The sequence below is a fragment of the Osmerus eperlanus genome, chromosome 16 (genome assembly GCF_963692335.1).
Source record: "Osmerus eperlanus chromosome 16, fOsmEpe2.1, whole genome shotgun sequence".
Classification (NCBI taxonomy): domain Eukaryota; kingdom Metazoa; phylum Chordata; class Actinopteri; order Osmeriformes; family Osmeridae; genus Osmerus; species Osmerus eperlanus.
In genome coordinates, this window is record NC_085033.1 from 528549 (window position 1) to 556388 (window position 27840).

The 27840-nt window shown below is 42.3% G+C and overlaps 1 protein-coding gene across 7 annotated transcripts in view; it reads left to right on the forward strand.

Moving 5' to 3' along the window:
• clcn2a (chloride channel, voltage-sensitive 2a) overlaps nucleotides 1-26563 on the forward strand; it is a 120758-nt gene extending 94195 nt beyond the window's left edge. For all 7 annotated transcript variants that reach the window (XM_062480803.1, XM_062480797.1, XM_062480799.1 and 4 more), the window contains 5 exons: nucleotides 503-571; nucleotides 1050-1088; nucleotides 1644-1748; nucleotides 24323-24409; nucleotides 25005-26563. In XM_062480803.1, the coding sequence (XP_062336787.1) occupies nucleotides 503-571; nucleotides 1050-1088; nucleotides 1644-1748; nucleotides 24323-24409; nucleotides 25005-25523 (819 nt within the window). In that variant the 3' untranslated portion in view covers nucleotides 25524-26563. The remainder of the gene's footprint in view (nucleotides 1-502; nucleotides 572-1049; nucleotides 1089-1643; nucleotides 1749-24322; nucleotides 24410-25004) is intronic.
• Nucleotides 26564-27840: the final 1277 nt, after the last annotated feature.

Below are 27840 nucleotides of genomic sequence, written 5' to 3' on the forward strand. Positions count from 1 at the left end.
TACGATAGTGAACTCAGACTTAATCAGTCTCCCTGGTCCCTCTCTGTTTGAGAATCTTGTCACTTTGACGTTGTGGCAGTGTTGTGGTGGCGCTTCATTATTCTCCCCTTCTACCATTTAAAAAAAGCTTTACCAGTAATTAGCCTTTTCATTGCTGCAACGCAACATTGCTCTAATGATGGTAACTCATCCGTGCTCTCTCTCTCTCTCTCTCAAGCAGTGGAAAAGTCTAGCCAATATCTGGCATTGCAATAAGGTGGTTTCAAGGTTGTGCGATAGCACCCCTCTTCGACAAATATTGCAGTAAAGTTTTGCATACCGTGTCTCCTCTCTCCCCAGCCATAACACAGGCCTGGCTTGTTTCCAGTGGGGGAAGGTTTAATGGTTATTTGGTAGTTCGTCTCCTAATAATACTTAAAGTTATGTTCAGGTTGTGTTAAGATTATGTTATGATTGTTATGGTTGTGTTAACGTTGTGATCCCTTCTCTCCCTGGCTGTAAGAGCTCTGCTGGGCCAGTGGCTCCTGAGAGCAGGAGGCCCAAGCCAAAGCGAGTGAAGATCTCCATGGCGGTAAGATTGTCTGCCGCATAGAGACTGTTGCTAAGTAACCGTTGCCTAGTGAACCAGCAAGCTGCAAGTGCCAGACCACATTTGTTGGGCAAGCTATCAACCAAAATATTATGCAATGGCTTGACGGTAAAGAAAAAGAGAGGGCAGAATTGTGCTCGCATGGCTTTGAGTGTTTCATTCTGTCAGATAGTGATCAAATATTTGATCTATATTGATCCAGTCGTCTAATCTCGTTTCTGATTATCTTTTGGGTTGGAAATGTTGTGAATGTTGTTTGAAGAACATTCAGACATGTTTTGGTTGGTGAATATTTTCTTTTAAGTTAATGACTTGCAGACCTACTTCATGAAAATGTATTTAACACACTTTGGATTCTGGATGATTCTGAATGTGAAACCCAGTGTTGGTGTGAGAACATTTGTTTGTGTGGTTACACCAGGTGGGTTTGTGTACCAACGTAGTCTTTGTCTGTTTTTAGGACCCACCTGAAGTTGAGGATGACATGACCACAACTGAGGTGAGACGTAAACCCTACTAGGTAACTACATTGTCAGTCAATGTTAAGAATACTTCTATATGTGTCGCTGGGTTCTGGTCAGGCATAAGAAGTCCAGTTTCAACAGGCATCTAAATCCATAAGCAGTTGCTGTTAGTTTTTAAGTTGGAGTAGTTATGTACTTAAACACTATTTTCTACAAACCATTTTGATCAAAAACTGTAGCTGCTGTACCTGTATCTGCAGGCACTCCCAACTCCCAAAGGTCTCCATATTTGTGTGTGCTCCCCATAGCAGTGATATAACCATATGCCATGGCCTGTCGTTAGCCATTGCTTGAATATACTGTATAGTCTTTTCATAATACTGTATACAGTATACAGGAAATACTGTTGATTATCTATTCATTTTGGTCAGAGGACAGTACCACCGACATGTACAATCTTGTCATTGCTACTAGAACGTCAACATTTAACGTAACCTTGGAAAATAGAATGTTGAGTTCTGGTGGATGCAGTACACAGACTGGGTGTTGACCTCTTCCATGTGAATGGACCTTTACACTCACTCACACAGATCGCAGAGTGGGAGGAGCAACAGCTAGATGAGCCAGTCGATTTCAAAAACTGTAAGATTGACCCCGCCCCTTTTCAGCTGGTGGAGAGGACGTCTCTCCATAAGGTGAGTTGTATGGAAGGCCAAGTGGGCAAGTATTAGGACACCTCCGTGTGTCAACCACGCGTAATTGACGCCGACTTTGCATGCAAAGACGGCTTCCATTACGCCGACTTCCATACAAAGACGGCGTCCATTACGCCGACTTCCATACAAAGTCGGCGTCTTTTTCGCCTCAAATTGAACCGTGTCACGTGACACGTTCAAAGCACGTGTCTATTTAGACGCGTGCTTTTAACGTGTCACAAAGCACGCGTCTAAATAAACGCGTGCTTTTTTGAGACGTGTCTATCAAACCACACGAAATTAACGCCTGGTTTGGCTTAATCAGCGTCTGGTTTTCCAAAATTAAAGTCTGCTTGCTTGAATCTCCGATGGGAAATTACGGCAACAATTGTAACATCTAATACGTAAGTAAAGTAGGTCTTAGAATGCTCGTGCGAGCTAGGCTACTATCAAATACAATGTTGGTTAGCTAGTTAGCTATTAGTATGAAGTTGGTGGTCACAATTGCAATACTCAATTGGTGCAGAGACAAATAAATGCAGTAATATCAGGCTGGCTGGCTGTCTGTCTGGCTTGGAGCTTTGTGAACTTCCCTTGCACTGCGATTGCGTTGCCTCAGTATTGTGCGCAAATTTAGTTGGTGGCAATATACAACTGTTGTTAGGCTAATCTTCAAGTCAAGTGTATTTTATTGTCATTTTCAATTGCATATAGTTGTACATAATAAAAACGAAACAGAGTTTCAAGTTCAAGTCTTTTAATGTCAGATGCACAGACCAACACAGGGTCAGACTGCACTGAAATTCTTAGGACAAGACAACGCAAAGCAACCTGGCATAACATGACATATAAGTACTCAGAACAAGTGTACACCTATGACAAGCTAACATATAATAAACCTCCTAAATAAATACAAAATAAACACTAAACCTATTCCCCCAGGACCATGATGCCATATAAAACAACATATAACAGTAATTGGTGCCAGTGCAAACGTATGTAGCCTACAGTTACAGGACAGTATGTTCAGTGACAGGACAATATGTACAGTGATTGGAGGTAGCAGTTATGAAGTGATAGGTTCTCGTGCCAATATATTGTGATGCCAATTTGTTGAGCGGTCATCTTCCTTGTATAGACCTAGAAAAGTGAAATACACAGCCAAGGTGACAGAAATAAAGGTTCATCGGCTGTCCTTCACATTCACACACTGTTGTCTTTATACTTAACAGATCATCTATGATGTCCCAAAGGCCCAACTCCTTCGCAGGTCACCTTCTGGCAGCAACCATGCAGCTGGATTTCACTGTGCAACCAGGCCTACCCAAGCTGCTGCTGCTGGGCCCAGGGTTGATTGTAATGGCACACTGGGACTTGCAGATGACCTGAAATACATATTTTTCTTTCTGCTGTGTAAGATGTAGGCCTACTGCTTTTAACTTTAGTTGAATGCTATTAAACACTGCCATGGTCAGCAAACACTAGCCATTGCTCTACTTCAGAAAGGATACTGTTCACTGCTGTATGAGTCAATAGGACATTACCTAACAAGCTGGGTCTCTCCATTACTAGCAGGAACATCAAATCTAATCTTCCTATGAACCCAGTTAACACAAAATATTGTACACTGCTAATCATCAGCTAACTAAATGGTAGGTAAATAGACAATCAAGCTTGATATGGTATAGTCATTAACTAGCACTGTTCAAAGATGTCCAACCTAAGTTCTAATAATGTCAATGTCAGCAGAAAAACACGAAAGAGCAGAAACCTGCTCTCGCAATGCAGTGTTAGTCTACTAATAAAATAATTGTGATAATTTTTCAACTGTCATTTATCTTCATAGCGCCCGCTCACTAGGGATGATTTTCCATAACAAATTCCGCAATGCGCCCTCTACTTTTATGAGGTGACCTGACGCTCAGGTCGTTGACCCTTTAGTGACACCATCTATATGGGTAACACCATTTTTATTATCTGGGAAATCACACCATAATCTTTTGATACATTTCCTTCTCATGTAATACACTTTCCCCTACATTCAGCCTAATAACATACTCCAAACTAACACAATGTACCATCATTAGGCTACAGTGTCTTGGTAACGGGTGAAAAATACTAGATTTGAACTGAGCTTCCATTCTGGGATACGACTGCAGATGCATTGATTACAGAGAAGTTTAAAGAATTATAATAGACATTTTTGTAAGTCCATCGGTAATATCTGTAGGTTGCCACCTACACTCAAAGCCAATGCTACTTAGAAACCCTTTTAAAATCAAACACTCTAAAAGTAAGGTTATACAATTTAATTTGATGTCTTTAATTAATTCAAATATGCCTTATGTGTTACAGTGTGTGGTGGCGTAAGACCCAAACGCAGGAGAGTAGCCAGACATTGCCTCAAACAAAGGGTTTATTCTTTTAATTGGGAAACAGACAGGGTCAGTAGCGGTCCTAGTACATATGGCGCCCTAGGCAAGATTTATCAACAGCACCCCCTCTTCATGTTGCCCTAGGAAGGACCGGCACTGGACAGGGTACTCACGTTAACAAGGGTAAGGACAAGACTGGACACAAAACAGGAACCTAAAATACACAGAACCAAACAAGACACAGGTGGACATGATAATACAAACAAGAACTGAAACCACTGAATGAGACACAGGTGAAGACAATGGCAGACACGGAGTAGGGCAGTAGGGCAGGGCAAAACCAAAAACGGGGTCACGTTTGTGGCTGTGACATTATGCCTGCCCAAAGGTGGGTGACTGTATTATCCTAGACTCCATGTACTGTTTGAACTGTACATGGGTTGTGTGTATGGGCAGTCTCAGGGTTATGTCACAGGTGTTGGCCTCTGGGCACACCCTTGGTGCTGGGTGAGGATCAGGGGGACAGGGAGCTGCTGGTGCTGGGGGAGGACCAGGGAGATGGAAAGAGGCAGAAGAATTGAATATCCAATACAGTGCCAATACACACATCTGTATAAGCCCGACATGAGGTGTGTAGCCAACCAGGGCTTGTTTAATGCTGTCATAACTTGATTCATAGGAAGATTAGATAAGAACTTCAGGAAGTGACAAGCCACGGTAATAAGGATAACAATGTATTTATTTAATAAAAAGTGCTTACAAAGAAATGGTTGGTAAATTAGAAGTGTATGGAATGGGTGTGGGATCAGTGCAAGTGTAGAGTGAAAAGAATCATTACACACTAAAAAGCAAACAGTGATGATGTTCCTGCTAGTAATGGAGAGACCCAGCTTGTTAGGGCACAGCTTATTAACCCTCGTGCTGCCTTCGGGTCACATGACCCAAAGGTTCATAACGAACCATCGTTGTGTTTACCCAATTTTACCCAATACAAAAACAAATAAAAATAATTTTCTTTTAACCTTCGCAATGTGGGGGGTCTGAGACAGCCCAACGGTTAAAAGAAAATGCCTCACTTTGTTTTTGTATGCGGTAAAGTTGTCGCAACACGACGGTGGGTCACAATGACTGATGGGTCAGAACGACCCGAAGATAACACAAGGGTTAAGGACCAAGGCACAGATCACAGGTGTGCCCCTGTAGCAATAACAGCTCCTCTACCTGCCTGCCATCCTGCAACAGAACCAAAGACAAAACAGAAAACAATGGAGAGGAGACCCAAACAATGCACATAGAGCCAACAATCTAACATGGTTTATGCCATCATCAGAACAGGCATAACTTCCCGATCACTACTACAAGTCATTCAGGTAATGGTAATGTCCTATTGACTCATACAGCTGTGAACAGTATCCTTTCTGAAGTAGACATGGCAAGTGTTTGCTGACCATGGCAGTGTTTAACAGCGTTCAACTCAAGTTAAAAGCAGTAGGCCTACATCTTACACAGCAGAAAGACAAATATTTATTTCAGGTAATCTGCAAGTCCCAGTGTGCCATTACAATCAGCCCTTGGCCCAGCAGCAGCTTGGTAGGCCTGGTTGCACAGTGAAACCCAGCTGCAAGGTTGCTGCCAGAAGGTGACCTGAGAAGGAGTTGGGCCTTTGGGACATCGTATGTTTACATTTACATTTAGTCATTTAGCAGACGCTCTTATCCAGAGCAACTTACAGTAAGTACAGGGACATTCTCCCCAAGGCAAGTAGGGTGAAGTGCCTTGCCCAAGGACACAATGTCATTTTGCATGGCCGGGAATCGAACCAACAACCTGATTAATAGCCCGACTCCCTAACCGCTCAGCCATCTGACCCCCAGTCCAGTATATGATCTGTTAAGTATAAAGACAAGTGTGTGAATGTGAAGGACAACCGATGAACCTTTATTTCTGTCACCTTGGCTGTGTATTTCACTTTTCTAGGTCTATACAAGGAAGATGACCGCTCAACAAATTGGCATCACAATATATTGGCACGAGAACCTATCACTTCGTAACTGCTACCTCCAATCACTGTACATACTGTCCTGTCACTGTAGGCTACATACGTTTGCACTGGCACCAATTACTGTTATTTGTTGTTTTATATGGCATCATGGTCCTGGGGAAATAGGTTTCGTCCTGTGGTCCTAAAGGTTTAGTATACTCTATTGTTTATTTTGTATTTATTTAGGAGGTTTATTAGGGGCCAAGCAGCGAAGCTGCGAGGCACCTATTGTAATTGGTAGTATTATTAGGGGCCAAGCAGCAAAGCTGCGAGGCACCTATTGTAATTAGGATTCCTCCGTAAGGAGGAAACCTATTGTTATTGTTAGTTTTATTATTATTATTAGGATTCCTCCGTAAGGAGGAAACCTATTGTTATTGTTAGTTTTATTATTATTAGGATTCCTCCGTAAGGAGGAAACCTATTGTTATTGTTAGTTTTATTATTATTATTATTAGGATTCCTCCGTAAGGAGGAAACCTATTGTTATTGTTAGTTTTATTATTAGGATTCCTCCGTAAGGAGGAAACCTATTGTTATTGTTAGTTTTATTATTATTATTATTATTATTAGGATTCCTCCGTAAGGAGGAAACCTATTGTTATTGTTAGTTTTATTATTATTATTATTATTATTATAGTTCCATGGGAGTCAATGGCAGCCCCTAGAACCCTTGGATAACTTTTTGTTAAACTTGGCACACTCATTAAGGACAGTTCCTTCTATACCTACACCAAGTTTCATGTATCCCATTAGACCACTCTAGCGCCACCAATGGGTAAAAGTTGGACTTGTGTTTACACACGCAACTTTTGAACCGTATGACTGACAAATGACTTTGTCTCATGATATCTTGGGACATCCCGTGTGTGACACATGATAACTTGTGATAAAAGCCGAATTGATGCGGCCGCCATTTTGAATTAATTGAAAAACGTTTTTTCTCTACTCCTCCTACAATTTTTGTCATATCTTCTTCAAAATTACCAGAGATGATCTTCAGACCAAGCCTCACAAAAGTTATCCCATGGCGTTTTGACTTTCTAAATCGTTTGGCGGGTACAGCCAATCAAAATCAGCAACAAAGCAACCAAACAGGAAGTTGGGTCAAATCTCAGCAAATCTTTGAGATATCAACACCAAACTTGGTATGTCACAAGGAATACACTACATGATGTTACCATGTGCAAAGGCAACTTCATATCTCAAAAAATGGTTGATATAAAGCAAATCGAATTTATCACTAACGCTAACATAATACTTTACAAATCCGCCAGTCAAAAACTGATACTCTGATTCAATCACAAGTTCATATGAAGACTCTTGAGAATGTTTAGTACACAAATCTGAGAAAGTTGACTGTGAGATGAAAATTCGATTTGTGGTGAATATTTGAAACATGCATGCTTGGCTAATTGCTAATGAAATTTCCAATGTAATGTCTCCCTCGGCTCCTCAGCGCGCGCGCTCCACATTCTCACACCCTCAGCCTTTCCCTTGACACACGCGGAAGCTTGGCGAGACGCATACACAACATTTCAGGCAATTGTGGGCTGACTAAGCCCCCACTCATTCCTTGGTCTTTAGCAAAGGCCCATGTGGATCTTGATGGTATTGCATTTCCGATTTTGTATGCAATGGTAAAAAGTTCTCAAAATCCTGAAACATTGATAGTATAGGCCAAGAGTAACTACCACACCACAAATGGCCCAATATCACCCATAAGTGACGCTACAGGCCACGCCCTGATACACAAAGATACAAGGCTTTCTGGAATGGGTAGGCTCACCAAGCCCCCTCCCTTCACTCCTTGGCTTGAAATAAAAGCCCTTGTGGATTTTGATGGTATTGCATTTCAGATTTGGTATCCCATAGGTAAGTCTGCAGCATGGATTTTTACAGTGACAATTTGTAAAGAATATACATTTTTCAATGGTTTGCAATGTTTGGAGGAATCCGCCATTGCTGCTTGCAGTTATATTTAGGATTCCTCCGTAAGGAGGAAACCTATTGTTGTTAGTTTTATTATTATTAGGATTCCTCCGTAAGGAGGAAACCTATTGTTATTGTTATTATTATTGGTGGCCAAGCCGCGAAGCGGCGAAGCCACTTAAGTGTTTCTACCTTTTCTTATTAGGGGCCAAGCAGCGAAGCTGCGAGGCACCTATTGTTATTGTTAGTATTATTATTATTATTATTATTATTATACTTCTTAAGACTGGGTGTCTATGGCAGGCCCTAGAAGCGCTTGGTCGAAAGTTGTGAAGTTTGGCACACTCATTGGGGACAGTCCCCTGGTCCAATTCACAAAGTTTCATGTCCCATACTCGGGCACTCTAGCGCCACCAATGGGTCAAAGTTGGAGTTGTGTTGACACACGCAACTTTTAAACCGTATGACCCATTTTCAAAAATGAGGTACCATTGGATTCCCTGGATCAAGCCGAATTCAATGCACACCATGGCGTCAATTTCCGGTTTATAGATTTTCCGCTATTTCCGGTTTTATCAAAAACCTTTGAAAGCCTACTCCTCCTACAATCTTTGTCAAATCTTCTTCAAAATTACCAGATATGCTCTTCAGACCAAGCCGCACAAAAGTTATGGTAGAGATTTTTGATACCCACAACCGTTTGTCCGTGACAGCCAATCAAAATCAGCAGAAAAGCCACCAAACAGGAAGTGAAGTCATATCTCAGCAGTTGTTTGAGGCAGTGAAACTAAATTTGGTAGGCCGCCTCGGAAACTTATTCTGAGGATGTCCTCCAAAGATTGTGTCATGTGACTAAAAGGGGGCGTGGCCGGAAGCATAAACGTGTTTTGGCTAATAACTGTTGAAGTGTTTACCTTAATAAAGTAATTTCTTTGTCTGTTGATGTCTTGTGAGATATCAAGCCTGACTATTAATAACTTTTCATAAAATTCGAACGGACGTGGCCGCCATTTTGGATTTCATGGAAAAGTATAAAAACCTTTTGCACGCCCCAATTTTTGTCCAATGTTTACCAAATTTGGCAAAGATGATCTTTAGACCCAGTTTCACAAAAGCAATCAGAAGAATTTTCAATTTTCAAAAACGTTTGTTCGGTAGAGACGATCAAAAGCGGTGGCGAAGCCGCCAAACGAGGCGCAAGAGCATATCTCAGCAACCATTTGCGCGATTGTCACCAAACTTGGGTTCCATCGTTCCCATGAGGAGCAGAGGAGGCCTGCAGTGTTATACCAGAAAAATAACTTTGAACTCTCAGTACTCTTGAACGCAAACATATATTTCAACCAAACTTGGTGTGTTGCATGAGTGCAACAGGTTGTTGTGACTTAATTGTTGCACAAGTGCTATGGAGACCATGTCCTGCTCTGGACTGCTTGGCCCCTCCATTGCTGCTTGCAGCTATATTTGGTGGCCAAGCCGCGAAGCGGCGAAGCCACTTAAGTGTTTCTACCTTTTCTTATTATTATTACACTTCTTCTGCCATTGGAGTCTATGGCAGCCCCTAGAACCGTATGGTAAAAAGTTGTGAAATTTGGCACACTCATTAAGCACAGTCCCCTCTTTATATTCACAAAGTTTCATGTCTCCCATTGGAGCACTCTAGCGCCACCAACGGGTCAAAGTTGGACTTGTGTTTACACACGTAACTTTTGAACCGTATGACTGATTTTCAAAAATGAGGTACCATTGGATTCCCTGGGTCAAGACGAGTTCAACACACCCTATGACGTCAATTTCCGGTTATATAGATTTTCCGCCATTTCCGGTTTTATCGAAAACCTTTGAAAGCCTACTCCTCCTACAATTCTTCTTTAATCTTCCCCAGAATTGGCACACATCATCGTCAGAGCAACCCTCACAGAAGTTATCCAAAGATTTTTGATTTTCAAAACCGTTTGTCCGGTACAGCCAATCAAAATCGGCAGCAAAGACACCAAACAGGAAGTTGGGTCATATCTCAGCCAATCCTTGAGAAATCAACACCAGACTTGGTATGATGACTCGGAACCCTCATCTGAGGATGTCCAAACAATTTGGTGTCATGTGATCACTGGGCGTGGCCGCAGGATGCAAAAATGTGTTTTGGCCAATAACTGTTGATTCGTTTGCCTTTATTAAGTGATTCCTTTGTCTCATGATATCTTGGGACATCCCGTGTGTGACACATGATAACTTGTGATAACAGCCGAATTGATGCGGCCGCCATTTTGAATTACTGAAAAAACGTTTTTTCTGTACTCCTCCTACAAATGTTTTCCAATCTTCACCAAATTTGGCAGAGATCATCTTCAGACCAAGCCTCACAAAAGCCATCATATGTTTTTTGGATTTTCAAAACCGTTTGCCCGGTACGGCCAATCAAAATGTGCCGTTAAGCCAGCAAACAGGAAGTTGGGTCGTATCTCAGCAAATCTTTGATGGATTCGCACCAAACTTGTTGCGTGTACTCGTAACCCTCTTCTGAGGATGTACAACATGTTTTATGGGTCATTCGATTGCTTGGCCACCTCATTGCTGCTTGCAGCTATATTTAGGGGCCAAGCAGCGAAGCTGCGAGGCACCTATTGTTATTGTTAGTATTATTATTATTAGGGGCCAAGCAGCGAAGCTGCGAGGCACCTATTGTTATTGTTAGTATTATTATTATTATTATTATTATTAGGGGCCAAGCAGCGAAGCTGCGAGGCACCTATTGTTATTGTTAGTATTATTATTATTATTATTATTATTATTATACTTCTTAAGACTGGGTGTCTATGGCAGGCCCTAGAAGCGCTTGGTCGAAAGTTGTGAAATTTGGCACACTCATTAGGGACAGTCCCCTGGTCCAATTCACAAAGTTTCATGTCCCATACTTGGGCACTCTAGCGCCACCAATGGGTCAAAGTTGGACTTGTGTTTACACACGCAACTTTTGAACCGTATGACCCATTTTCAAAAATGAGGTACCATTGGATTCCCTGGACCAAGACGAGTTCAACGCACCCTATGGGGTCAATTTCCGGTTATATAGATTTTCCGCTATTTCCAGTTTTATCAAAAACCTTTGAAAGCCTACTCCTCCTACAATCTTTGTCAAATCTTCTTCAAAATTACCAGATATGCTCTTCAGACCAAGCCGCACAAAAGTTATGGTAGAGCATTTTGATACCCACAAACGTTTGTCCGTGACAGCCAATCAAAATCAGCAGAAAAGCCACCAAACAGGAAGTGAAGTCATATCTCAGCAGTTGTTTGAGGCAGTGAAACTAAATTTGGTACGCCGCCTCGGAACCTTATTCTGAGGATGTCCTCCAAAGATTGTGTCATGTGACTAAAAGGGGGCGTGGCCGGAAGCATAAACGTGTTTACGCTAATAACTGTTGAAGTGTTTACCTTAATAAAGTAATTTCTTTGTCTGTTGATGTCTTGTGAGATATCAAGCCTGACTATTAATAACTTTTCATAAAATTCGAACAGACGTGGCCGCCATTTTGGATTTCATGGAAAAGTGTAAAAACCTTTTGCACGCCACAATTTTTGTCCAATGTTTACCAAATTTGGCAAAGATGATCTTTAGACCCAGTTTCACAAAAGCAATCAGATGAATTTTCAATTTTTAAAAACGTTTGTTCGGTAGAGACGATCAAAAGCGGTGGCGAAGCCGCCAAACGAGGCGCAAGAGCATATCTCAGCAACCATTTGCGCGATTGTCACCAAACTTGGGTTTCATCGTTCCCATGAGGAGCAGAGGAGGCCTGCAGTGTTATACCAGAAAAATAACTTTGAACTCTCAGTACTCTTGAACACAAACATATATTTCAACCAAACTTGGTGTGTTGCATGAGTGCAACAGGTTGTTGTGACTTAATTGTTGCACAAGTGCTATGGAGGCCATGTCCTGCTCTGGACTGCTTGGCCCCTCCATTGCTGCTTGCAGCTATATTTAGGGGCCAAGCAGCGAAGCTGCGAGGCACCTATTGTTAGTATTATTATTATTATTATTATTATACTTCTTAAGACTGGGTGTCTATGGCAGGCCCTAGAAGCGCTTGGTCGAAAGTTGTGAAATTTGGAACACTCATTGGGGACAGTCCCCTGGTCCAATTCACAAAGTTTCATGTCCCATACTTGGGCACTCTAGCGCCACCAATGGGTCAAAGTTGGACTTGTGTTTACACACGCAACTTTTGAACCGTATGACCAATTTTAAAAAATGAGGTACCATTGGATTCCCTGGACCAAGACGGGTTTAACACACCCTATGGGGTCAATTTCCGGTTATATAGATTTTCCGCTATTTCCGGTTTTATCAAAAACCTTTAAAAGCCTACTCCTCCTACAATCTGTGTCAAATCTTCTTCAAAATTACCAGATATGCTCTTCAGACCAAGCCGCACAAAAGTTATGGTAGAGCATTTTGATACCCACAACCGTTTGTCCGTGACAGCCAATCAAAATAAGCAGAAAAGCCGCCAAACAGGAAGTGAAGTCATATCTCAGCAGTTGTTTGAGGCAGTGAAACTAAATTTGGTACGCCGCCTCGGAACCTTATTCTGAGGATGTCCTCCAAAAATTGTGTCATGTGACTAAAAGGGGGCGTGGCCGGAAGCATAAATGCGTTTTGGCTAATAACGGTTGAAGTGTTTACCTTAATAAAGTAATTTCTTTGTCTGTTGATGTCTTGTGAGATATAAAGCCTGACTATTAATAACTTTTCATAAAATTCGAATGGACGTGGCCGCCATTTTGGATTTCATGGAAAAGTGTAAAAACCTTTTGCACGCCCCAATTTTTGTCCAATGTTTACCAAATTTGGCAAAGATGATCTTTAGACCCAGTTTCACAAAAGCAATCATATGAATTTTCAATTTTCAAAAACGTTTGTTCGGTAGAGACGATCAAACGAGGCGCAAGAGCATATCTCAGCAACCATTTGCGCGATTGTCACCAAACTTGGGTTCCATCGTTCCCATGAGGAGCAGAGGAGGCCTGCAGTGTTATACCAGAAAAATAACTTTGAACTATCAGTACTCTTGAACGCAAACATATATTTCAACCAAACTTGGTGTGTTGCATGAGTGCAACAGGTTGTTGTGACTTAATTGTTGCACAAGTGCTATGGAAGCCATGTCCTGCTCTGGACTGCTTGGCCCCTCCATTGCTGCTTGCAGCTATATTTATTATTATACTTCTTAAGACTGGGTGTCTATGGCAGGCCCTAGAAGCGCTTGGTCGAAAGTTGTGAAATTTGGCACACTCATTGGGGACAGTCCCCTGGTCCAATTCACAAAGTTTCATGTCCCATACTCGGGCACTCTAGCGCCACCAATGGGTCAAAGTTGGACTTGTGTTTACACACGCAACTTTTGAACCGTATGACCAATTTTAAAAAATGAGGTACCATTGGATTCCCTGGACCAAGACGAGTTCAACACACCCTATGGGGTCAATTTCCGGTTATATAGATTTTCCGCTATTTCCGGTTTTATCAAAAACCTTTAAAAGCCTACTCCTCCTACAATCTGTGTCAAATCTTCTTCAAAATTACCAGATATGCTCTTCAGACCAAGCCGCACAAAAGTTATGGTAGAGCATTTTGATACCCACAACCGTTTGTCCGTGACAGCCAATCAAAATAAGCAGAAAAGCCGCCAAACAGGAAGTGAAGTCATATCTCAGCAGTTGTTTGAGGCAGTGAAACTAAATTTGGTACGCCGCCTCGGAACCTTATTCTGAGGATGTCCTCCAAAAATTGTGTCATGTGACTAAAAGGGGGCGTGGCCGGAAGCATAAATGCGTTTTGGCTAATAACGGTTGAAGTGTTTACCTTAATAAAGTAATTTCTTTGTCTGTTGATGTCTTGTGAGATATAAAGCCTGACTATTAATAACTTTTCATAAAATTCGAATGGACGTGGCCGCCATTTTGGATTTCATGGAAAAGTGTAAAAACCTTTTGCACGCCCCAATTTTTGTCCAATGTTTACCAAATTTGGCAAAGATGATCTTTAGACCCAGTTTCACAAAAGCAATCATATGAATTTTCAATTTTCAAAAACGTTTGTTCGGTAGAGACGATCAAACGAGGCGCAAGAGCATATCTCAGCAACCATTTGCGCGATTGTCACCAAACTTGGGTTCCATCGTTCCCATGAGGAGCAGAGGAGGCCTGCAGTGTTATACCAGAAAAATAACTTTGAACTATCAGTACTCTTGAACGCAAACATATATTTCAACCAAACTTGGTGTGTTGCATGAGTGCAACAGGTTGTTGTGACTTAATTGTTGCACAAGTGCTATGGAAGCCATGTCCTGCTCTGGACTGCTTGGCCCCTCCATTGCTGCTTGCAGCTATATTTATTATTATACTTCTTAAGACTGGGTGTCTATGGCAGGCCCTAGAAGCGCTTGGTCGAAAGTTGTGAAATTTGGCACACTCATTGGGGACAGTCCCCTGGTCCAATTCACAAAGTTTCATGTCCCATACTCGGGCACTCTAGCGCCACCAATGGGTCAAAGTTGGACTTGTGTTTACACACGCAACTTTTGAACCGTATCACCAATTTTAAAAAATGAGGTACCATTGGATTCCCTGGACCAAGACGAGTTCAACACACCCTATGGGGTCAATTTCCGGTTATATAGATTTTCCGCTATTTCCGGTTTTATCAAAAACCTTTAAAAGCCTACTCCTCCTACAATCTTTGTCAAATCTTCTTCAAAATTACCAGATATGCTCTTCAGACCAAGCCGCACAAAAGTTATGGTAGAGCATTTTGATACCCACAACCGTTTGTCCGTGACAGCCAATCAAAATAAGCAGAAAAGCCGCCAAACAGGAAGTGAAGTCATATCTCAGCAGTTGTTTGAGGCAGTGAAACTACATTTGGTACGCCGCCTCGGAACCTTATTCTGAGGATGTCCTCCAAAAATTGTGTCATGTGACTAAAAGGGGGCGTGGCCGGAAGCATAAACGCGTTTTGGCTAATAACGGTTGAAGTGTTTACCTTAATAAAGTAATTTCTTTGTCTGTTGATGTCTTGTGAGATATAAAGCCTGACTATTAATAACTTTTCATAAAATTCGAATGGACGTGGCCGCCATTTTGGATTTCATGGAAAAGTGTAAAAACCTTTTGCACGCCCCAATTTTTGTCCAATGTTTACCAAATTTGGCAAAGATGATCTTTAGACCCAGTTTCACAAAAGCAATCATATGAATTTTCAATTTTCAAAAACGTTTGTTCGGTAGAGACGATCAAAAGCGGTGGCGAAGCCGCCAAACGAGGCGCAAGAGCATATCTCAGCAACCATTTGCGCGATTGTCACCAAACTTGGGTTCCATCGTTCCCATGAGGAGCAGAGGAGGCCTGCAGTGTTATACCAGAAAAATAACTTTGAACTATCAGTACTCTTGAACGCAAACATATATTTCAACCAAACTTGGTGTGTTGCATGAGTGCAACAGGTTGTTGTGACTTAATTGTTGCACAAGTGCTATGGAAGCCATGTCCTGCTCTGGACTGCTTGGCCCCTCCATTGCTGCTTGCAGCTATATTTAGGATTCCTCCGTAAGGAGGAAACCTATTGTTATTGTTAGTTTTATTATTATTATTATTATTCTAGTTCCATGGGAGTCAATGGCAGCCCCTAGAACCCTTGGATAACTTTTTGAGAAATTTGGCACACTCATTAAGGACAGTTCCTTCTATACCTACACCAAGTTTCATGTATCCCATTAGACCACTCTAGCGCCACCAATGGGTCAAAGTTGGACTTGTGTTTACACACGCAACTTTTGAACCGTATGACTGATTTTCAAAAATGAAGTACCATTGGATTCCCTGGATCAAGACGAGTTCAACGCACCCTATGACGTCAATTTCCGGTTATATAGATTCTTCGCCATTTCCGGTTTTATCAAAAACCTTTGAAAGCCTACTCCTCCTACAATTTTTGTCAGATCTTCTTTAAAATTACCAATGATGATCTTCAGACCAAGCCTCACAAAAGTTATCCAATCAAATTCAGCAGGAAAGCCGCCAAACAAGAAGTGAAGTCATATCTCAGCAAATCTTTGAGATATCAACGCCAAACTTGGTATGATGACTCGGAACCCTCTTCTGAGGATGTCTACACAATTTGGTGTCATGTGATCACTGGGCGTGGCCGCAGGAAGCAAAAATGTGTTTTGGCCAATAACTATTGATTTGTTTGCCTTTATTAAGTGATTCCTTTGTCTCATGATATCTTGGGACATCCCGTGTGTGACACATGATAACTTGTGATAAAAGCCGAATTGATGCGGCCGCCATTTTGAATTCATTGAAAAACGTTTTTTCTCTACTCGTCCTACAATTTTTGTCATATCTTCTTCAAAATTACCAGAGATGATCTTCAGACCAAGCCTCACAAAAGTTATTTCATGGCGTTTTGATTTTCTAAACCGTTTGTCCGGCACAGCCAATCAAAATCAGCAAAAAAGCAACCAAACAGGACGTTTGGTCAAATCTCAGCAAATCTTTGAGATATCAACACCAAACTTGGTATGTCACGTGGAAGACACTACAACATGTTACCATGTGCAAAGGCAACTTCATACCTCTAAAAAATGCTAAAATAATGCTTTACACATCCGCCGGCCAAAAACTGATACTCTGATTCAATCACTAGTTCATATGAAGACTCTTGAGAATGTTGAGTACACAAATATGAGAAAAAGTTGACTGTAACATGAAAACTCGATTTTTAGTGAATATTTGAAACATGCATGCTTGGCTAATTTCTAGGGCTGTTTCCCCAAATCCTCTCTCCCTTTGCTCCTGTGCGCGCGTGCTCCACATTCTCACACACACACGCATGCTTTATTGAAATTGTGTGCTGACCAAGCCCCCACCCTCGTTTTTTAGCCCCTGTTTCATTTCGCTTCCAATCGCAGCTCGCCGTTACAAATATAAATTCTTTTTCGGCGGCCATTGTTGTTTTCAACTGGAGTCCCGTTAAAGCCGTGTTGGAGGCAGCCACTTTCGGTAAGTCCTGTTTTTAGACATTTTAAGCTAGAATTAATGATTGGGTTTGTGAAAGTACACTACTCTTGAATTATGGTGAAGGTTTAGCACTTTTAGACCTTTTAGATCGTGATTCTGAAGTGACGGAAAACCGAACTCGAAAAGTAGCTACTGTAGCTCTAGCTTTTTTCCTCTGTGTTTTTAATTAGTGAGTCATTTTGAATCTCGGCGAATTGTTCATCAAAAAGGTCGAGGATAGCAGCCTTTAGGAGATGTGGGAATTGTGCTTTTAGCCAGATGCTCCGATTATTTTTGTGATTTGTGGACCGGGGGTACTGTACATTGTTTTGACGTTAGCCTCAGAGTCAGGATCGGCTCGCCCACTGGCAGTGTGTAAACAATTTTGTATTTCACTCAATTCTACTCCAAAAACCTCAGGGAGGACATCTTTTTGTAGACGAGGGCCTGCTAAAGATAGCCAGTACATCTGATTTTTCAAGGCGAGCCTGTTTCATTCGTCATATGCCCTGAGAAAGCTACCTACGTTAGCCAGGCTAGTTTTGCCAATTTCAGTAAGTCAGGCTATTTAAAGGTCTCTGACAGTCAGAATCACTGTTTACAGGCAAAGGTCGAGCTGGTCTTTTGTCAGATGTGTATATATTGACCAGTTTAGAGGTAAAAACTCTTGCCAGAGCCTGGAATCGAACCCGTGTTTTGAGTGACTTTGCATGGGACATTTGACAACCTCAAGAAAAGGCTCTTGTCTTCATTTGCAATGCACCTAGACCATAAGGGGTAATGCTGGGGCCACTTGTAATGTTAGAAAGGCCAGTTACATTAAACATTATTGCTGTCATATACCATGTTCCTTTGATTAAACGCTGCAGCGTTTATTACACAATTATCATTTGTGGTGCAGCGTTTGATAATAAAAAAATAAGAAAAATTGTTGTGCAAAAAGATATTTCAAGGACAGTTCAGCATCCAGATGGCATGTGGGTAAAAACGATCCCTGTATCTGCTGGTACAAGTCCTTATGCTCTTCTATCGCCATCACAGGGGCACCAGTGCTGAGTGTTAGACTGGTTGAGGTGATGTTACCTAGCCGTACTGCCTGTGGCCTGTCTGTCAGGAAGTTCAATATCCAGCTGCACATGGAAGGACTGATGTTCAGGTCCTGTAGTTTCATGATAAGCCTGGATGGTACTATGGTGTTGAAGGCGGAGCTGAAGTCAATGAAGAGCATCCGCACGTATATGTTGTTCTGATCCAGGTGAAAGAGAGCAGTGTTCAAGGCCAAAGCTACAGCATCATCTGTAGACCTGTTCGGCCTATATGCAAACTGGAGTAGGTCTAATGCAGGTGACAGGCAGGATGTAATGTGGTCTTTGACTAACCTCTCAAAGCATTGACAACAGAAGTGAGTACAACAGGGCGGTAATCATTGAGACAGCTCACTGATGGTTTCTTAGGGACTGGGATGATGGTGGCCCCCTTGAAGCTATTGGGGACGACATACTGCGACAGGGAGAGGTTAAAGATGTCAGTGAACACCCCTGCCAGATCAGGAGCACAGGCCTTGAGAACACAGCCAGGGATGTTGTCAGGTCCTGGAGCTTTATGCACATTCACTCTAAGTGATAAGTTTAAGGTTGTTATAGAGGTTGTTAGTAATCTAAGGAAACCTCTATTCCCTTGTGTACACTACAGCATCCAGCAAACAAAGTATGTTGTTTTGTGTCTGTATTTTACTTTGGTGAACGTTATTTACATGCTGCACATGTATGTTCATATTAAGCTAATGTGGTCTTTATTTTCTCATTACAGCGTGAGTTTAGTTTTAACGTTGGATTTGGAGAAGAAGCTTCAAATAAATCTGTAGCAAGTAAGACACTTGTGCCTGCCAGTGCTTCATGGGAATTATAGTACACTACACTTGTGAATTACTTGTGTAATAAATACTGTGTTTTAATTTAAACCAATTAAATAACCGTTTTCTGATTTTTGGGGGGAGGCGTTTAATCGAGGGTGCCATTTATTACATAATGTTCATTTTTGGTGCAGCGTTTATTCCAGGGCAACGTATAATCAAATAAAAACTGTAGTTTTCTTCCCAGCATTGCAAACACTAGCAGGCAAAAGCAGTGGTGCCCAGATATGTTTCATAGGACTGGCAAAAAAGAGAAGCACAAAGGTACAACATCCTCCCACTACCATTATCTCAAATTCACGCTCCTGAGTTTCCTCTATGTATATCCGTAACTGCTATAGTATGGGCCTATATGAAAGTTTCAAAGAAAAAGTGTAATAATGCAGAATACAGGAAAGGAACAGTGTGCTGGTGTGGAAAGTCCCCACAAACTGCAGAATGGCCAGAAAATATTAGATTTTACATTAGATAGTATCAAGGCCCAATTGCAAAAGAGGTCCAAAGGATATTTACAATTGTAGTAGGCCATTAATATGTTCAGGGGTGTAATTTGTTGGATAAGAAGCCCCACCCCCAACTCCAGAGTTGATGTTATCTTTACATATAGATAGACATTAGCTCTACCGTGGTCCAGTTGCCCGCATGACTCTTGTCAGTTATCGAAGCCCATTACATGGTTTTTTTATTTTCAAAACCCTTTGCCCGGTACAGACAATCAAAATGTGCCGTTAAGCCAGCAAACAGGAAGTTGGGTCGTATCTCAGCAAATCTTTGATGGATTCACACCAAACTTGCTGCGTGTACTCGTTGCTCTCTTCTGAGGATGTCTAAAATGTTTTCTGGGTCATTTGACTGCTTGGCCACCTCATTGCTGCTTGCAGCTATATTTGGATTTGGTCAGATTTGGTATCCCATTGGTAAGTCTGCAGCATGGATTTTTCTATACAGTGACAATTTGTGAAGAATATACATTTTTCAATGGTTCGCAATGTTTTGGAGGAATCCGCCATTGCTGCTTGCAGCTATATTTATTATTATACTTCTTAAGACTGGGTGTCTATGGCAGGCCCTAGAAGCGCTTGGTCGAAAGTTGTGAAATTTGGCACACTCATTGGGGACAGTCCCCTGGTCCAATTCACAAAGTTTCATGTCCCATACTCGGGCACTCTAGCGCCACCAATGGGTCAAAGTTGGAGTTGTGTTTACACACGCAACTTTTAAACCGTATGACCCATTTTCAAAAATGAGGTACCACTGGATTCCCTGGATCAAGCCGAATTCAATGCACACCATGGCGTCAATTTCCGGTTTATAGATTTTCCGCTATTTCCGGTTTTATCAAAAACCTTTGAAAGCCTACTCCTCCTACAATCTTTGTCAAATCTTCTTCAAAATTACCAGATATGCTCTTCAGACCAAGCCGCACAAAAGTTATGGTAGAGCATTTTGATACCTACAACCGTTTGTCCGTGACAGCCAATCAAAATCAGCAGAAAAGCCACCAAACAGGAAGTGAAGTCATATCTCAGCAGTTGTTTGAGGCAGTGAAACTAAATTTGGTAGGCCGCCTCGGAAACTTATTCTGAGGATGTCCTCCAAAGATTGTGTCATGTGACTAAAAGGGGGCGTGGCCGGAAGCATAAACGTGTTTTGGCTAATAACTGTTGAAGTGTTTACCTTAATAAAGTAATTTCTTTGTCTGTTGATGTCTTGTGAGATATCAAGCCTGACTATTAATAACTTTTCATAAAATTCGAACGGACGTGGCCGCCATTTTGGATTTCATGGAAAAGTATAAAAACCTTTTGCACACCCCAATTTTTGTCCAATGGTTACCAAATTTGGCAAAGATGATCTTTAGACCCAGTTTCACAAAAGCAATCAGAATAATTTTCAATTTTCAAAAACGTTTGTTCGGTAGAGACGATCAAAAGCGGTGGCGAAGCCGGAGGCGCAAGAGCATATCTCAGCAACCATTTGCGCGATTGTCACCAAACTTGGGTTCCATCGTTCCCATGAGGAGCAGAGGAGGCCTGCAGTGTTATACCAGAAAAAAAACTTTGAACTATCAGTACTCTTGAACGCAAACAAAAATTTCAACCAAACTTGGTGTGTTGCATGAGTGCAACAGGTTGTTGTGACTTAATTGTTGCACAAGTGCTATGGAGGCCATGTCCTGCTCTGGACTGCTTGGCCCCTCCATTGCTGCTTGCAGCTATATTTACATTATATGTTTGCTTGTCATTTCATGGTAAGATGAAATATATATGTATTTTTGCGTGTACTGTCCCTTTAACCTGTCACATGATGGATGACAACAATCAATCAATATATCGCTATTACTCTATGCTAGTGTCCTATTTAGAAAGGAGTTGTTCTGTCCCTGTGAAGCTTGATAATTGATATATCCCGTGTTATCTCACCCCTCTTACTTTTAGAATCAAAATGGGTTTTTATTCACCATGAAAGTTTGCACAGAAAAGGAATTTACTTTGGCCGAAAGATACCGAGGCAGCCATTATCGGCACCATAGATATATATAAAGACTAGATGTCTTACGGCGGAGTCTAGAACGTCTGCACATGGCGTCCATCTTGCTACAGTCAACTCGCATCTCACATCAACACAATGTTTTGGGTGAGCGTGTTGACTGTAGCAAGATGGCCGCCATGTGCGGACGTTCGACTCCGTTGTCCGGCAACGCGGACGAGACATCTACCCTTTATATATATCTATGATCGGCACCCCCTTGAAAATTTCAGCAGAAACATGAGGAGAGGAGAGAAAAAGTCAACCCCCAGACTATGCTCCTAGAGGAGTACAGTGTGGGAACAGGAAAAAACACATCAGCACATAGGCACATACATTGTACAACATTACAGAACTCATGACATGCAAAGGGGGTGGGAAGCCAGCGCAAACAAGCAGCATCTGGACTAGGGATGGGGATCGTTAATTTTTATCGATATCGATACCATTTTCTAGACTGCTTAACGATCCAAGTCTTTATCGATACCACTATCGATACTTTTCTGGGGTGAGCTTGAGCTAACCACCATCTAAATGAATGAATTTGGCAAATGTTAAACATATAGCAGCACCCACACAACCCACGCCACACTTTAGCAAGATTACTGAACAACATTTATAACAATAATTTAAGTAAAACAGATGTCAAATAGAACAACGGGAATGTGTTGCTCTCAGGAGGAGTCTGGATAAAAGGAGCACATATTGGCACAATGGATCCTGTCTCTGGCTAAATCTACAATTGTCCACTACAGATGTACTATCCACAACCTGAGTAACTAGTATGACTGTGATTGGTTGGTTGACAAAAAGTGACATTGACAAGCCGTCATTGTTCAAGACTTTATGAAAAGTTTAACACGTTTCAACAAAATACACCTGATATAGCTAAATTACCAGACCAAACCTTCCTTATCTCATCCCTATTTTATTCTGTCTCTGTTATTGTTTAACAAGATGCTTAAGCAGCCCACAGAGCCATGCTCCCGGTGACTATGTTTTGAATGATCAACAGCGGGGCGCGGGAGGCTAACTCGACTCACACTGACTGTGCTCGTTAAAAGAAATTCCGGTTCGCGCACGCATCAAATTTCAGGGGCATATGCGAGCCCTGGCTCTTATTATTGAGGCTTATTATTGTCAACGATGGATACGGGGGTGCGCTGACTGCGCTCACCATGCATACCTTGGGTGGAGGAGGAGGATTGTCCGGCAGCTGGCACCGTTGCTTCTCAAAGAGTCAAATGAATTTGACCTTTAGCTGATGCACAACGTTGAGGAGTAGTGTCCCCCCTCCTTACACGTCGCCAAGCCTTTGACCGCTAGTAGGCTACGTTCAGCCATCGTACCTAGCAACAAAATGAGAAATGAAGCGAAGTGCGTGAGCCAATAAAATTCTTCTTCTTTTAGTTTAACGGCGGCAGGCAGGCCATTCAATTGAATTGAGTAATTTTAGACAATCGATGTGTGTTTGTGCACCAGTGATTTGATTTAAATGACATGACTTATCTCTCGAGACATAAGTTACATTATATTAGCCTACCAAGTCTCGATAGCGGTATTGATAAGCTCGGACCTTATTTGATCTTCGGGTTTTGAGAAATTTGTAACCGGGTCCTTACAGAACCGGGTATCGATCCCCATCCCTAATCTGGACCTGCGGCCGTAAAAGGCGCTGGTCACAGACCCGCCTGCCACACTGGGGGAATGCAGGCGAAGGAGTTGGATGGGGGTGGGGGGGGGGGGTGATGGCATATCTGTAGTAGGTGAAAGTTAGTGTATGAGTAGGCCTGGGCTGACGCCTTCGCCTAGGCCACAATCAGTCAGGTTCGCAGATTGGATTGCCATGGAGACATCCTTGGTCGTGACCCAGACAGAGACCGCAATCCACAGGTGTCTGTGGGAGGGGGGAAGGGAAAGACTACAAGAGAGTCTCACTGCAGTGCTCTCCAGGGGAGTTGTTGTTCCAGCAACAGCCTTGGCCAAGGCCTGTGCTGGTTACGGGGCCGAAAGCAGATAAGATTGGGGTTGTTGTTTGGTCGAGTAGCCGCATTCAATTTCCACGTCTACACATTATGGTCTCCAAATCAGTCCACTTTCCTTTGCAGAGCCGCTAACTTCTCCATGATGTTATCCATATTGCGTTGTAAAGTCACAGTCTGAGCGCCAACAGCTCTGCCCATCGCATCAATCATGTCGGGCAGCCTTAGGGGGCTTTTGACAGCTGTAGCCGTTTCATCAATTTTCCGATATACCAGGGCAGCGCCCAATCCAATCAGCAGAAAGCCTGTAATCATGGTTCCGAATAGGTAGATGTCTTCCACGTCCTCCACGGAAAGCACCGCTATGCACACGACACGCCACTTCTCCCACACGTCCATCGAGTAGCCAGCTGCGAACGTCCCGTCAGGACAGTTAGGTTCCCCCGAACCCAAGCTTCTCTTCGAGAAGATGGTGTCAATTGCGTTGAGAGACCAGCTAATCAATTCCATGTTTCTTGCTTCGGAGAGTAATGCGGAGAGAGTCTCTCGAGTATACAAGACAAGACAATACGATAGAAGCCAAACAGGGAAGGTCAGGGGAGGGAGAGAAAAAATGTGACCGCCTTCGTCGAGAGCCAAAAGAAAGAGTCACACTCACAAAGTCACAAATCCTGTGATTTGTGCTCCTCATTCTATCCTCAACTCTCAATCTGTTTATTCCTTTGCTTTCTTCCTAGACTCACACCATCTTCTCTCTCCTGGGTCTGGACCATGCCTATGTAACCAGTACCGGACGCCTTGTGGGAGTGGTTTCCCTTAAAGAGGTGTGGGCTCAACAAACATTTACATACACACACACACACACACACACAGAGAATACATATTCATGTGTACAATATATGCATTTAGGGTACATAACAAGCTTAACAGCTTTGCAGGAAGAGGAAGTGCATTTCCTTCCTCTCGATAGATTAGTTTCATAAATGTAATTTAGAACTATTCTGACAGATAAACTAAAATAAGATGTAGATTATAGCAACAAAAACTGTGAATGCAGTTGGGCGCACTGATTGTTTTAATATTAGTTGTAATCATTATAGATGCCCTCAGTACAATGGATCAACATTTATGAAGCCAACCAATCTGCTTTCAGCACAGGTGATTGCTGATTCGTTTCCCATGGTAACAGTTGTTCATTACAGGTCCTGAAAAAAAGATAATCGTGTTTGCACTCCCTTTCTGTTTTGTCAAATGCAGTGTGGGGTTAATCACTCCCCTCTCTCACACTCACAACCACACTTTTCACTTAAATCAATTTTCTCCAATGCCTACTTTCTGTCTAACTTTATTCTCCATTTTCCATCTTCTCTCTCCCCATCATCCACCTATTCCCTCTCTTTCTCTTTCCCTTTCCTCCAGTTGCGTAAAGCCATTGAGGGTTCAGTAACAGTGACTGGAGTGAAAGTGCGCCCCCCTCTGGCCAGTTTCCGTGACAGCGGGACCAGCACTAGTGTCTCTGAGGTGACAGAACTTCACAAGCTATGGAACCGCCACCGGGGGCTCTCGTTGCCACGGGAACCTACACCGCCTGACATGGAGAGCCAACCTGAGATCGCTTATGAAGAGTGTCCAGTCAACTTTAAGGACCAATCTGATCTGAGGTTTGAAAACACTGGTGATATCACAGACCCAACATCTGACATGGTCCTCCAGGGTAGCCCCTCCCTCACAGAGGACCAGTCAGAATGTACTTTTGAGTGCAGCCTCTCCCACACTGATGAGTCTGAACTGGCCTGTGACTATGAGCCCACCCACAAGCTCACTGAACCTGACCAACCAGAGCCACAAAAAGAAGTTGGAACTCCCCCTGAGAGCAAGGATCAAATGGACCAATCAGCTCTCCAGTGTGAGAAAAGTTCCCCCCATATTGAGGATTAATTGCAATGAGATCAATAATGACAGCAAAGGGATCCATAGGAGAAGCTACATGATTGTAGATATAGTTTATATATCCTTAAAGGTCACTTTCACCTCAGACTTTCAGTCTTTATATGTGTATCCATAATGTTGTGTGTGTACTGTGTCTTTGAGCAAAAGTGTAAGAGAGTGGATGTGACATCTTGCTTTGTAAGAAAAGCCTATGTGTTTGAGTGTGTGTGAGAGAGAGAGGGAGACTCAGTGCCACCTTTCCCATGCATCCATCTGGTCCTGACACTTAATCTCAGTTTGGTTCCTAAAGCCTTAAACAAGAGAAGAGAAAAAGTGAAGAGGGAGGTTAAAAGAGAGATAGAACAAACAAACTAATCAAGGCAGCTGATTATAGTCTTACCCCTGGGACACACTGGCTGCGAAGCACCCGGAAGCGTCACGATCGGCTACGACTGGCGCAAGGCTGTTCACACCAGACGTTAGTGATGGGCATTCCGTCTCTTTTTCGTGAGCCGGCTCGTTTGACTCCCTAACGGCTCTTTAAAAAATAAATGTTTTGACTGACTTTGATAGGTCTGAAAACAATTCTAAATATAGCTGCAAGCTGCAATGGCGGATTCCACCAAACATTGCGAACCATTGAAAAATGTATATTCTTCACAAATTGTCACTGTATAGAAAAATCCATGCTGCAGACTTACCAATGGGATACCAAATCTGAAATGCAATACCATCAAGATCCACAAGGGCCTTTGCTTCAAGCCAAGGAATGAGTGGGGGCTTGGTCAGCCCACGATCTCCTGAAATGTTGTGTGTGAGTCTCGCCAAGCTCGCACGTGTGTCAAGGGACTCTGGCCTCTTGTGTGTGTGAGAATTTGGAGCATGCGCGGTGAGGAGCAGAGAGACTAGCTGCATGCTTGGCAGAATTAACCAAGCATGCATATTTGAAATATTCACAATAAATCTACTTTTCATCTTACATTCAACTTTTTCTCAGATTTGTGTACTAAACATTCTCAAGAGTCTTCATATGAACTTGTGATTGAATCAGAGTATCACTTTTTGACTGGCGAGATATTAAGTTTGCTTTGCACATGGTAACATGTTGTAGTGTCGTCCTCGTGACATACCAAGTTTGGTGTTGATATCTCAAAGATTTGCTGAGATATGATCTAACTTCCTGTTTAGTTGCTTTGCTGTAGATTTTGATTGGCTGTACCGGACAAACGGTTTTGAAAATCAAAAACCTTTTGATAACTACAGTGAGGGTTGCTCTGACGATGATGTGTGCCAATTCTGGGGAAGATTGAAGAAAAATTGTAGGAGGAGTAGGCTTTCAAAGGTTTTTGATAAAACCGGAAATGGCGGAAAATCTACACAACCGGAAATTGACGTCATAGGTTATGTTGAACTCGTCCTGATCCAGGGAATCCAACGGTACCTCATTTTTGAAAATCGGTCATACGGTTCAAAAGTTACGTGTGTAAACACAAGTCCAACTTTGACCAGTTGGTGGCGCTAGAGTGCTCCAATGGGTGACATGAAAATTGGTGAATATAAAGAGGGGACTGTGCTTAATGTGTGCCAAATTTCACAACTTTTTATCATATAGTTCTAGGGGCTGCCATAGACTCCAATGGGAGAAAAAGATTAATAAATATAGCTGCAAGCAGCAATGAGGTGGCCAAGCAGTCGAATGACCCATAAAACATGTTTTACATCCTCAGAAGAGGGTTACGAGTACACGCAACAAGTTTGGTGTGAATCCATCAAAGATTTGCTGAGATACGACCCAACTTCCTGTTTGCTGGCTTAACGGCACATTTTGATTGGCCGTACCGGGCAAACGGTTTTTAAAATCCAAAAAAAATATGATGGCTTTTGTGAGGCTTGGTCTGAAGATGATCTCTGCCAAATTTGGTGAAGATTGGAAAACATTTGTAGGAGGAGTACAGAAAAAACGTTTTTTCAGTAATTCAAAATGGCGGCCGCATCAATTCGGCTGTTATCACAAGTTATCATGTGTCACACACGGGATGTCCCAAGATATCATGAGACAAAGGAATCACTTAATAAAGGCAAACGAATCAACAGTTATTGGCCAAAACACATTTTCGCATCCTGCGGCCACGCCCAGTGATCACATGACACCAAATTGTTTGGACATCCTCAGATGAGGGTTCCGAGTCATCATACCAAGTTTGGTGTTGATTTCTCAAGGATTGGCTGAGATATGACCCAACTTCCTGTTTGGTGTCTTTGCTGCCGATTTTGATTGGCTGTACCGGACAAACGGTTTTGAAAATCAAAAATCTTTGGATAACTT